The sequence below is a fragment of the Xiphophorus maculatus genome, chromosome 2, assembly GCF_002775205.1.
Source record: "Xiphophorus maculatus strain JP 163 A chromosome 2, X_maculatus-5.0-male, whole genome shotgun sequence".
Classification (NCBI taxonomy): Eukaryota; Metazoa; Chordata; class Actinopteri; order Cyprinodontiformes; family Poeciliidae; genus Xiphophorus; species Xiphophorus maculatus.
The window spans coordinates 17,882,194-17,895,260 of record NC_036444.1 but is presented as its reverse complement, the minus strand read 5'-3'; the positions used below and the strand labels follow the sequence as shown (position 1 = coordinate 17,895,260).

General features: G+C 36.1%; 1 protein-coding gene across 1 annotated transcript in view; it reads left to right on the top strand.

Moving 5' to 3' along the window:
• hydin (HYDIN, axonemal central pair apparatus protein) overlaps positions 1-13,067 on the top strand; it is a 72,609-nt gene that overhangs the window by 46,439 nt on the left and 13,103 nt on the right. The window contains exons 54-68 of the mRNA XM_023325851.1: positions 611-809; positions 1,936-2,029; positions 4,223-4,316; positions 4,434-4,602; positions 5,715-5,794; positions 5,934-6,089; positions 6,538-6,637; positions 6,868-7,072; positions 8,656-8,888; positions 8,958-9,100; positions 9,208-9,403; positions 10,070-10,178; positions 10,403-10,636; positions 10,757-10,899; positions 12,049-12,270. Of these exons, the coding sequence (XP_023181619.1) occupies positions 611-809; positions 1,936-2,029; positions 4,223-4,316; positions 4,434-4,602; positions 5,715-5,794; positions 5,934-6,089; positions 6,538-6,637; positions 6,868-7,072; positions 8,656-8,888; positions 8,958-9,100; positions 9,208-9,403; positions 10,070-10,178; positions 10,403-10,636; positions 10,757-10,899; positions 12,049-12,270 (2,377 nt within the window). The remainder of the gene's footprint in view (positions 1-610; positions 810-1,935; positions 2,030-4,222; positions 4,317-4,433; positions 4,603-5,714; positions 5,795-5,933; positions 6,090-6,537; positions 6,638-6,867; positions 7,073-8,655; positions 8,889-8,957; positions 9,101-9,207; positions 9,404-10,069; positions 10,179-10,402; positions 10,637-10,756; positions 10,900-12,048; positions 12,271-13,067) is intronic.

Sequence of the window (13,067 nt, the reverse complement as noted above, 5' to 3'; positions counted from 1 at the left end):
GTCAGCTTTCTGCCACATCTAGCATTTCGCAAACAGACTGGAGTTTCTGTTTTGATCTAATTGAACCTTGCTATTGTCCCTTATGTGATTTATGTCTTTCTTACTTCCATGAGAAACTCCAGGAATACAGCACCTATAAAAAGTATTATCCTGCTGGAATATTTTTATCTTTTATTAGCTTTTACAAATCAATCATGATCACCAAAATCTTTGCTTTTCACAGAAGAAAAAATACAGAAACACACACGTGAAAAATAGATTTATTTGACATTTTGACAATTACATAAAAACATTTAATGTAAAAATAAGCAGGTACATAAATTTTCACTTTAAAGTGGCTGACCCATCTCAGAGTGTCAGCCAGTTGGTTTTAAAAATAAGTGTAAGGGGATGGATACAAAAAACATCTCCCAATAATTTTAAAGCTAATCTATAAAGACAACTTTTTTCTGTTGAGGGTTAGCAATTTTAAATTAACTATCCAAATTAACTGCAGTATGATCATTTGAAAACAAATTGTCACTGTGATGAAGTCACAAACTCCAGCTGCATAGTCTGAACATTGCGTTTTTTTTCATCACGCTTTTTTTTGTGTGTCTTTTTTCTACAGGAGAGACAGCCGTGGCATCATGATGGTTAACAAGACTGTTTTGCCACTATCTTGGATGCTTCAGGGCGTGGACACCTTGGGTGACGAGTTTGTAGTGCCACAAGATCAAGGAATCATCCAGCCAAACTCCTGTTTCCCTCTCTGTGTGCATTTCAAGGCCAAGAAGCCAGTACTTGTTAAGAAAATCTTGCGTCTTGAGGTAAAGTTGAAATTGCAGCTGGAGGTACCTCACTGTGTTGATCTATAGAACTGCATAGTCACAATCTAACCACCATCTGTGCTCATAAATTTTCATACACCTCAGGAGCATGACTATCAATATCCCGTTTGGACTTTGATCATTTCTATAAATTAATCTTTTTCACCACATCAAATGATTATGTAAAATGCATCTACAACAAAATTGAAAACAGGAATTAAGGGCACAAGTTTATCTTCTCTAATAGAAATAGGACGAAATTTATAAAAAACGACTCAAATGTCACCACTAGTATTAGGCCAAATGCCCACTAGCAGCTGTCTTCGAACTGCAGTGTAGTTAGTAGATTACATAGAAACCAATTGATTTCCTGAGGTGAATCTGACTTTTCATTGACCAAAGATTTTTAGCAGTGTTGTTGTTGGGGTCATTCCAGAAACCTACTCTGCCTTGTCAAACTGTCCTACCCACCTGTTCCCCTTGTTACATCATAAGTTAACTGTCATTTACCAAATTGTTTAAGTATTAGTTAATTTTCATCAGCCACACAGAGGCTTGGCAATGGCCAGACCTGTAGAGTCACATGAATTCATGTACAGTTGAAACCAGAAGTTTACGTACACCAAATAAAAATACACATACACCTTTTTGCTCACTGTCTGAATTTCAGTCAGATCAAACAGATTTTTCATCTGACTGAAAATTTAAATAATTTTATTTAATTCTAACTAACTACAGGAGAAGTCTGGTCTAATTTTACTTCTGACAGTGAGGAAAAAACAAACAAACCATGTACACATCTTTTTATTCAGTGTATGTAAATATCTGGTTTCAACTGTATGAGTCTGAAAAAGACCTAGAAGGTGAGAGACATTACCCACAAAACTGACCAACCCTGGTCTGGCCAGTCAAATAATATAACTTCTATAAATTTTATAATAACTTCTGTTATACATTTAAACATGTATATTTTTTATTCCTTGTATAGTTGAAAAATACACAATAAAATAAGACATGCACACTCAATTCCTGTTTTTAAAAAGCTATTGAAATTGTTGTTTATTCCAGTTTTATGTGCATTATGAAAATATGTGATTTTGCTCATATTTGATGCATTTTATTTTAGGTGTACGATGTGGAGAAAATTATTGGAATTCTGCACACTGAAAACTTAACAATTCATGCTGAAGCCTATGATGTAGATCTGAAGATCGAACCAGGTACAAACTATAAAACCCTAAACATATTATCAGTGTAACTCAAAAGAATGTCAACTATTTAGTGAAATTTAAGGTAAACATTAACATCCCATTTAATGTTTACCTTAAAAATTGTTGAATAAAACTAAATTTTCAGAAATAAATATTTTGCTAGTCATGCCAGCAAGATGTTTTTTTTTGGAATTACTTTCTTGTTCTTTCTTGTTCGTTGTTTTTTTACCACTTTGTGAATAGCAGTCACAACATATGAACAAGCACAGTAAAAATTTTGTGATTATTTAAAACTGCTTATACTGATTAATTTTTCCATGATATTCTCCAATATAGCCTATCTGTATTTATGCTTAACCTATCATGGCACTGTGGGAAAACTTTTATATTTCTGCACTTTGGAAGTTTGTTCCATCAGTTTCCTTTACTTTCGTTCTTCCATCAGTCTCACTCTTATTGATTCGGCAAACAGAAGCCAAGTTTTAAAACAGCATCTGCAAAGAGTGGCAAAAAAATTATCTAGCCTGCCTTTTATTCATCTCCAAACTGTGGCTTTGATTTTCAGAAGTACCCCTAAGGTTCTAGTACATTTTAACTGCATAACATATTTGTCTCTGAAAATCGCTCTGCCAAAACTGAAATAAAAGCCCCATGACAACAAATGTAGAATCGCTGTTATTGGATGTTGCCAGTTGGTTTACTATGTAATAAAGAAATAACTTATGAAATGACATCAGACCTATATAACGCTTTTCTGGAAACTCAAAAATGCTTTACATAAGATCAGTCATTCCCATTCACTCACACATTCATACGCTGACGATGACAGGCTACTGGATTGTAGCTACAGCTGCCTTGGGGAAGTCTGACAGAAGTGAGGCAGCTATATTGCAACAACATTTCTGATCACCAACGGCAGGCAAGGTGGGTTAAGAATTGCTCAACCGGTGACTCACCAATTGCAGGACAAACTCCTACCTCCCACAGAAGTAGGAGTTTGAATTTTCAACCATAAAGCTTCTTGTTGTTGAGAATTCCAGGATACAGGAATTACTCATAATCCCTGAGTCCTTAAATCATTAATGTTGGTCTAGTTCCATCCCAATTCAACAAATAGACGACTGTCTAGAAAACAATCAAATTTACTCAGTCAATGACAATATGTGGCTCCATGATGAGTTGGGCATTTTCTCATTCCATTAATCCAGAGTCTGGACTGACATCTACTGTATTAAGCAATTATAGTCTAAGTTTTTCTTTTTTTTCCAGGAAAGATAGATAAGCAGTTTGGATTTCAATCAAATTAGACATTTATTGTGGAAACTGATTAATAAGAGGTTTGCATGCTGCAGAGCTTATCTGCTAGCTGCTTTTACCTTTTACCTGCCACCTGACTGGAATTTGGGCTGATGAAGATTATTGTTTTCTTTGAAAAGCTTGTGCCTAAAATAATTAAATCTATGAAAAAAATCAAACAGAGGAAATGCAGTAAAGTATTAAGTGGCTCTCCAGGTTTTTCTCCACTTAATCTGAAAAACAGAACAATTATAACATTGACAATACCTTATATTGATGTTTTTCTATTTTTTGCTGCAAAGTAAATCAAGTGATTGAACATCATTGAATAGCGATCCTATTTGTTTTGCCAGGGGTTGTAATTACTGAACTTGGAGATGATGTGAGGATAAGTCAGGAACATAAAACCATTAAACCACATCTAAACTCATCTTTAAATGTTGCTATTATTCTGAATTGGATGTGACTGGGTTTGAAATAGATGGGTTTACTTTTTTTGCTTTAAACACTCAAGTTTATTTTATTTTATTTTTTTATTTTAATGACCGGTATGGGGGAAATTTAAAAACAACATTTTAATAAAGTTGTTTCTGTTTACATGGATCCATAAATTTGTTTTTATGAAATTACAATGTGACTCCATTTCCTTTTATCCTAAAAGAACTAAAACAGCTGGAAAAAAAAGTGTTTCTCTAAATTTGTATAATATTAGGAAGGAAAAGATAATGACCTATTCCACTGTCAGCAACCAATCTGACCTCTGAGCTACACCAACTCCTACAGGGAAATGGGTCCTTTAACTCAAGATATTTCAGCTATTCTACATGGTTTAATACTGAAACAATGACATGATTTTCTGAAATAATAATAATAATGTCATCTTCCACACCTTTGTTTCTGTGACAGCTGCTAGTTTGGACTTTGGAATCCTTAGAACCTTTGATGAAAGCAAACATCAGCTAAAACTGACAAACAAAGGAAAATATGACTTAGCGTACAAGTGAGCATTAATATTTTTTCTTTACTTCTTTGTTCTGCTTTTTATGTGCATTATGTGTGTAATAAGTTTTATTTAACTGCAGGATTTCATTTGCTGCTTTTTGCTCTTGTTTTTAAGATTTTTAGTGCGACCTCCTAACCCAAAGCTTAACACCACAGAGTCCATGTTCTCAGTGACTCCACCAAGCGGTACTCTGTCGGCCCGTGGGAAGTTCGCAGGAGCATTAGTTTGCTGCAAACCTGATAAGGAAGTCAATTTGAAAGAAGAACCCATCATTATTTGTCAGGTGTCATTCAGTGCTCTCCAAGATGGATGTTACGTTCTTAAAAGTGACACTTTTACCCTTTTACTTCAGATTGTCTTAGACTCAGGGAAAGTAAATAATCTTATGCTAATTTTCTTCTGCCTTAATACAGTATCTTTCAGAGTTTTACATGCAAAGGCTAGAATTTATTATGGAATTTCTCTAATTCACTCTACGACAAAATATATATAGAGGGTAAAATAAAAATATATGTTAAGTGTCTTTAAGTTGCAGAAAAACCAGGTACCTTTTGTAGCTATCAACGTCCTTCTGGTATAATTCTGTGCAGGATCTTTGACCTCTGTTCTTGGGATTAGTATCATTCATTAAAATGTTATTGCATTTAACACAGCTTTTAATGATAGTCTGCAATTTTACAATAGTGTAGAGGTCAGGGCCATTCCATAAGCTTAAAGTTAATGTACTGTATTTATTGCAGCTCTGTTTAATTGTCTGACATGAACTTCCTGTTAGAATACTCACATTTGTCTAGGTTTTATTTGTGTAGTAGTTATTCAAGGCGACATTCTAGTGTTGGGAGGTGTATTATATAAAATATTGAATATAACTAGATTTAGTATTCACTACAGCTGAAACTGAACTGAAACAAATAAAATGATTTTGCAAAGTTTTAATCAGCTCTACTGATTTATAAAATTACTTAAGAAATTCAAGTTTATGTAAACTGGAAGCACTTCCCTTGCTTGTTAAATCTAAATCAGGGGTCTCCAACTCCAGTCCTTTAAAGCCAAAGTCCTACAACTTTAGACTTGTCTTTAAGACATCTAAATATCTGGCATTATGTCAGGTTTCTGTACAACATATATTATTGCTTTACTTTTAGACATATACAAGGAAAAAATGCATTATGCTCAATAGGTGAAAGAGGAACAGAATACACAGATACTGTATATACAGTGATATACTGTATGTACAAAAAGCTTAAGTTGAGAAATTAGTTTAGCTTTTTAATTTTGGAGTGTTTGAACAGGCAGCATCTAAAGGATTCTGAAAAACAGCTGTTTTGGATGGAAGTTGTAGTCCTCTGATCTAAAGCAACAGTTTGACTTAATATGTAACATAATCTTCTGCAGATAATTGAACCCAGCATTAAAGGAGGAGAAACCATAGCCACCATAGACATCAAGATTTCGCTGCAGTCTTTCTACTCCAGGTTACTGTTATTAATATTAATTTTTCTCTGGCACTGAAGCATTATTGCATAACAAAAGCATGAAAACAAAACTCGAGTACGAGTTTTGTTGTTTGAATCTTTAGTGAAGATGATCAAATTTCTGTTTGTGTCTTTATAGATACAAAATAACACCTGCATGTGACATTGATTTTGGCCCACTACCCTACGGCTCCGACAAAACCCAGAGCTTCACAATAGATAACCACGGACTCTTCCCATTCCATTTCAGCCTAACACGCATACTCTCAGAGCTTGGTAACAATGTGAAGCCTGGGTAAGAACACAGATTGGGCTTTTGATTTGCTAAGAAATCAATTGAATAGTGATACATGTTTTATTGTGTTCCTAGTATTTTATAGTATTCAATAAACTTGTTCAAAAATATAACACTGTTTACATTACAAAATCTAAAATATATAGAACTTCTAAAACTTTTGGACTTCTGTATATCTCATGCTAATTTTTTTTAGCCTTTTATGAAGTTGTATTTTGAGTGTGAGATGATATGTTTGACCGACTCAGAACAGGCAGGACTCGTACAGTAGTTGAAACCTGTAATCTTTAATGTATTTTCTTGATAAGAACAACTTCAGTATTAATGGTATTCTGTTTACTATCAACACAAATTTCAATTTAATTGTTTAATAGCTCACTAAGTTTTGCTCTAGGTTTATTCCAAACAATTCCATTGAACAATTTTCTATCTTTAATCCTGAGTTTAGAGGACGATCTAGGGTGCCAGCTAGAGACTGTACTTCATCAAAGTCCACCAGCGGCAATCTCGAAACAAAAGATCATCACAGAGAATCGGGTTCTCGGGATGTAAGCAACTACTACCAGTTCGTTTTTTTTTTTTAACAGACATCACGAGATTGCATCATGTATAATAGTCGTTTTGTCTTTTTGACCAATTTTCATATCTATAAAACGTAAAAGTACAAGCTGCCATAATCATGATTTGAGTTTGCTATTTGATGTTCATTTTCCTTTTTTGTCTACTTCTGTTTTCTCACCTACTCTCTTTTCTACTCAAAATTTTCCCATACATCCAGATTTCACTGAACTTGGGCATTTTCTGCGTGTCTCCCTGCAATGGAAACGTGCAGCCTGGGGCTCAGCAGCAGATAACCGTTGTCTGTTTGGCTGACCAGCTTGGCTCTTGGAACCAGGGCCTGCTTATTGACATCGTTGGCCGTGACCCCTCAGAACAGCCTGACGGTATCGCATACAGACTGTTGGCTGAGGTTTGCAGACCAGGTGAGAGATACCATACCATACCATACCAACTTTATTTATAAAGCACTTTAAAACAACCACAGCTGATACAAAGTGCTGTACATCAAAACACAACATAACAATAAAAAAAACATAAAATAAAAACTTACAGTTTAAAAACAAAAACATACAATTTAAAACTAGATCCCGCTAGAGTTGAAAGCCAAATAAAATAGATGGGTTTTAAGACGAGCTTTAAAAGTGGACAGTGAAGGGGCCTCCCTGACCTGCAAAGGCAAGTTGTTCCATAATTTGGATGAGTGTCCCTACATGAAAAATTCAACTTAAAAATAATGTATGTGCATGATTCACATCTAAATGGAATAATTTCCAGCTGGCAAGTAGCATGATTAGGCATAAAATGAGCCTCTGTGGGAGACTTTAATGAGCCAACCTGATGGGAGATTCATTTGTCAATAAAAGATCTATTTGCAAGAAAATAGTCCAAAACTTTAAAAAAATACAGTGTGTCCACCATAAATTGTAATAGAGTTTGTTTTAAAAGATTAAGAAATCTGGGAAACTAATGAAAATGGGCACATAATTAACTGGCTAAAAATAAAATAAACAAGAACTCAATTTGAAAATCTCTAAACAGGGAATGTGGTAAATTTGGAAAAAACACTATCTAAAACGCATTACAAAATATAACTGGAATTGTACATGTAAAATGACCCCACTTCATCTGACCAATAAAATATATTTTAAAAACAAAACAAGAAATATGTGTGTTAAGCATACATTTAATGATTCCTGTCAGACATGAACACCCAACTAAGAATATACAACTCTCATAACTAAACTCAGCTATGATGACTAAAATACATCACATTATATTGCAAGTTACCAAATCTCTAAGTTTAAGACTGACAAATGTTTTTTCATTGTTCCAACATATTTTTCAAACTGTGTCCCTATCAATCTGAATAGGGTAGCCAATCTTTTAAAGCAGCAGTATGCATTTTCCAAGTACATAGTGCCATTTTATAATGCAGTCGAGTAACAAGATTACCGTCAGTTGTTATGAAAATGCCATACATATCAAATATGACTTAAAAGAAATTTGACTTTGTAATGCCTTGAAATTGGGCCTCTGTCTTTTCTGCTCTTTCCAAAACTCTGTGCTCATAAAGTCATCACAACAGCGCTCCTCTGTTGAACCCTTTGACAACGTTTTTACGAGTGTATCACTGAGAACTATCTCGTATAGTGAGCTCAGCAGACTCCACCAGGTGTTTGCTAATTTCTCCTGGGTAGTCTGATGGAGCTGAGAGTGGATGTTATGGGAGAGGGGTGATATGCGAGTTGCAATTCCTGTCTTGGTTGGACATGTGCTTTCTTAACAAAATAGAGAGCACCCTCTGATCTGTTGGTTTAAAATTATACTGTTGTCTTAGAAATCATTGACTGCATCCAGCAGCCTAAAGGTTTACCTTCTCCGATCTGACAAAAAAGGCCTTGAACTGTTGTAAACTGGAAATATTACCTCAAAGAAAAGAAATTGATTGCAAAACTGTCCCTACCTTTGAGTCATCAGATTTTTTTATTTCTCTCTTTTTGCACAGGCCTTGTGATAGATCCAGAGTACATCTTTGAAGAACACTACATGTGTCAGAACAGTAACCAGCTGTCCTCAGAGCAGTTTGCCAATGTTGAAGGCATTTTTGTCATGGATGAGAAAATGTTTATTTATAACAAAGTTCTAGTGGGGAAAACCTCTAAAGCCCGCTTTAAACTCATCAACAACAGCAAGGTCCCTTGTACAGTTAACTTGGCCTTCAAATATGGTGGAATTAAGGTGAGACTTTTAAAGCTGTCTACATGTTTCGAGAGTCACAATGGAAAAATACGATACGTTTGCTTTCAGGCATCTCGACAAGTATTTGACTTGTCTGCAACAACACTGAACATATTGAGCCAGTCACATGCTTATGCTGTGGTCACCTTCACACCACTGGCAATCCAGCAATACAGTGTTTTGTTGGAAATTACAACGAAGGGGCTCTCCAGGTGAAATTTTTACCCCAATAAAACTGTGCCGTTTGAAAAAATAAGCAATAATCCTACATCCTTTGTGATAAATATTTATGAAGTTTGCTTTCTTTTCATGTGTCAAGATCAAAACACACATTAGTTAACCAAACCCTGGAGTTCCAGTTAAGTGGAGAGGGGACTCTGCCCAGCTTCTGTGTCCTGCATCCAGCTCAGGGAAGCAGCCAGGGAAAACCAGTGATGCAGTTCGGACGAAGTTTGGTGGGCAGAAGACATACTTTACCTTTGGTGCTTCTCAATAACGGAAATGTAGAAGCGCAAGTGAGTTTTGGTAAAAACTTTAGGCGCTAGATTTTTTTTCACAGACTGTCTTTTACTATCACGACATAATGATTATTTTAACAAATGTGTAAAAAACATTTTTAAGAGAAAATTTACTTACTGTAGCTTTAAAATGCAATTCGTTTCTGAGTTAGGTTGTTAGTTAAAACTAGTGGTAGCTATGTTTGGACTGACACTTTGACCAAATAGCTGGTCATAGCATCATCCAGACAGGCTGTCTTTCATAGAGTGTTCTCTTTTTGTGTTAATAATGAAATAAATTTTGTCATATCTTATTATACACAACAATGTTGTTGTTTTTACAACTCTTCCTCTAGTAACATAAAGAATAACCTGCTTTAGTCTGTTTTTGGTAGGCAAACCAATAAAAGTCTGCTTTGGAAACCCAACATTCACCTTGTCATGATAAATCAAACAAGAGCTGATTTGGGCCAAAATTTTAACTATGGGTTCATTTTGTGAAAAAAGCTCAAATGCTTTTTTTTTTTTTTTTTGTAACAAACCAATTTGGACCAGCAGTTTCAAATAGTTCGACAATATTTTATAATAATTGCTTGCAACAACAACAACAACAGTAACAATCAGGTGTTAACAAAAAAAAAACCCAAGAGAGAATTGTTTGTAATTTTATATTTGTTGTGAAAGGTCCAAATTGAATTGGTGGATGAACATGGTGTGTTTACAATAAAACCTCCTCTAGGCGACACCACAGGCACTGTTCAGTACGAACAACTTCAGCAACCTCCTCCTTCAGGTAATGAGTGTTTTATTATGAAATGTCTCTTGTATTTCTTTTTTTTCTGTCCTGTCCTGTGTTGCAGCTATGTCTTGGTTTTGCAGTTCATACCTGTTTAAGGTGACTTATTCCTTTTTCTGTTTTTTCACTTTTTTCTTTTGTTAAGTAGTTTTTTCCCCCCTTAAGAGTAAAACTGTTTCATATTTCGTCTTTCCTGACAAACATTGATTCCCATGTTCCAGAGGGTCAATTGATCCACAGAGCCACTATGAGGCTTAACGTGAATGAACAGAAGAGGTGTGACGTTTGCTTTTGCTCCAACGAATCGGTTACAATTGATACGTCAATGACAGTGCAGTTGAAGGACAACCAGTACAATAACACCATAATACATGTGATGGCAGAGACTTATCAGGAAAGGGTGTCTCTCAGTAACATCAGCAGCTCACCGCAGGATGAAGAAGATGAAGTGGAAGGTATACAAAATAAGGGACTGTGAGGTTATAAAGAATTTTACTGCATACTGAAATTGTTTAGAAAAATAATGGCTTTGCCACATGTTATAGTTTCCTGACAAATCTTTTTTGTTTTCAAAGGTTCATATGAGGTGCTTCATTTTGGTGACTGCTATATAAATTGTAAATCCCAAGAAAGCGTCACTATTACCAACCACAGCAAAAACCAGGTGGTGAAGTTCGAGTGGCCTCCCAGTGAACCAAATGTCACATTTTCACCAGAGGTAAACTCTTAAATGGATTAAAAATATCAATAAGATTTATTCCATTTATTTCAATATTTACACCACAACTTTGTTCCACAAATGCAAACAGTGCTTTTTCCCCCACAACTCAATAAACCGAAAGTTACGTATTTCACTACAGCTCTATGAATCAATACTGACCGCTAGAGGGCGGTGCTGAAAGCATGCAACGTGAATGCGCCGTTCGAGCACTAACCAGTCACACCTGTGACATATCGGATGTCACAGGTGTGATGACGCGGAACAGAGCCGCGTCATCCGAGGCTCTGTTCCCACAGAATCTTCTCGCGAAATGCAAGGATTGTGAGTGACAGAGAATCTCTGGCGGCCATCCGGGATTCATAGAACCGTAGTTACGTACGTAATTTTAGTTCTGTTTCATCCCTGCTGACTGCCAGAGGGTGGTGCTGAAAGCACTGAATGACTAATACCAGCAATGTCACAAGGAATCCTGAGCATAAACCTCACTGAGAAGGCCCAGAGGACCCTTGTAAAAGAACCTGGCCCAGGGGATAAGGGGAGGCCACATTCACATTGTAAAATCTAGTGAACGTGTTCGGAGAAGCCCATGATACACATATCACTTCCAGTGGAACCCCTTTCAAAGCTGCCCAGGAAGTGGAAATGCTCCTGGTAGAGTGTGCCTTCACAGTGACTGGCGAGGGGCAGCGCCCTGCAGCGTAGGCGTGGCAGATGACATCCACACGTAAACGCTGCCGTCACCAACAAACAGTACCTGGAACGAAGATCCGTCTCAGCCGTAGGAAGACGAAACACCGCTACTCCGGCCAACAGGCAATCGGGCGTCTAAAGACGGCGAAAAGATCCAGAAAAACAAAAGGCCGAAAGCTAACAGCATGCGAGAAGAGAGGAACAGTCTTGCTATGTTATGCTATGTAGCCTCTAATTGATCATCCGATAAGTCACAGGTGTAACTGATATTATTGTTCGAACGGCGCATGCGCAGAGGGAACATTCAGTACTTTCAGCACCGCCCTCTAGTGGTCAGTAGGGATGAAATGGAACATAAAATATTCAACTAAAAATAATAGAATCACTATTTCATATTTTTATTCAATAATTCTTCACTTTGCCTATTTTTGGTAAGTTTTCTTTTTTTTAACACAGGTTGGGCACCTTCATGCTATGTGTTCTAAGGAAGTGACCGTCACCTTCTGGTCCAGTCAGCCAGTAACTCTGAAGCAGCAAGTGACTTGTAAGATTAGTGAGGTGGAGTTCCAGCAACCGGTAGAGGAGGTGGCCGACTGGGATGACCGTCATAGAACAGTGACATGGCAAAGTGCTTCAGAAAGGGTTTTAAAAGAATCTCAACAGCTTGACAGTAAAACGGTAGCAGTGGTTTCAATAATAATCTTAACAAAAATGTGTTTAATATATGCTTAGAAGTTATCTTTAAAAGGTACTTTTAACCTGACAAATGAGCCTCTTTGGAAAGCATATATTTCCTGAATATAATTGTATATATCTATATATATAATGTGCATGTTTTAGGAATGTATAAGGTTCATTACAGAGAGTGATTTTCCATTCTTAGTATTCTAATGAAAAGCTAATAAAGCCCTAGAAATTTGGATTTTCAGGAATGTCATTTTTATGGCCTATCCATTGTGGGAAAAACTGCTGATGTGACAGTTGTCCAAGAGATTGTCATTGACAAATGGAAAGTTGATTGGAAGTAAAAGGCTGCTAGAAAAAGGGGGCACAACAGAGATAACAGCAACCTTGATAATTCATTGAGAATTTGGAAAAGATTCATAATGCAAGAACTGTAGTTAAAGTTACTACTTCAACAGCTACTACATGCTGAAATATACAGGATGTGGACTACATGTCACACCATATCTCCTGAATCAGAGACAATAACAATAAAAGACAATAATTTTCCTTTCAGATGAAAATAATACATTTTACATACCATTTAGAAATGAAGGTCCCTGATTTCATCAACTCAGGCAGTATCACAAGTTGATCGCCTTCAGACCAACAATTAATGCAAGGAAGTGCCAACCAAGGACTGTGTACATATACTGTATAATATTCAGACATTCTTTTCATTTGGCAGAATTGCTGTTTAATTTATTTTTTTTTTGGATGGTGTTATATAGCTAATGTTCAAACCTTAATTA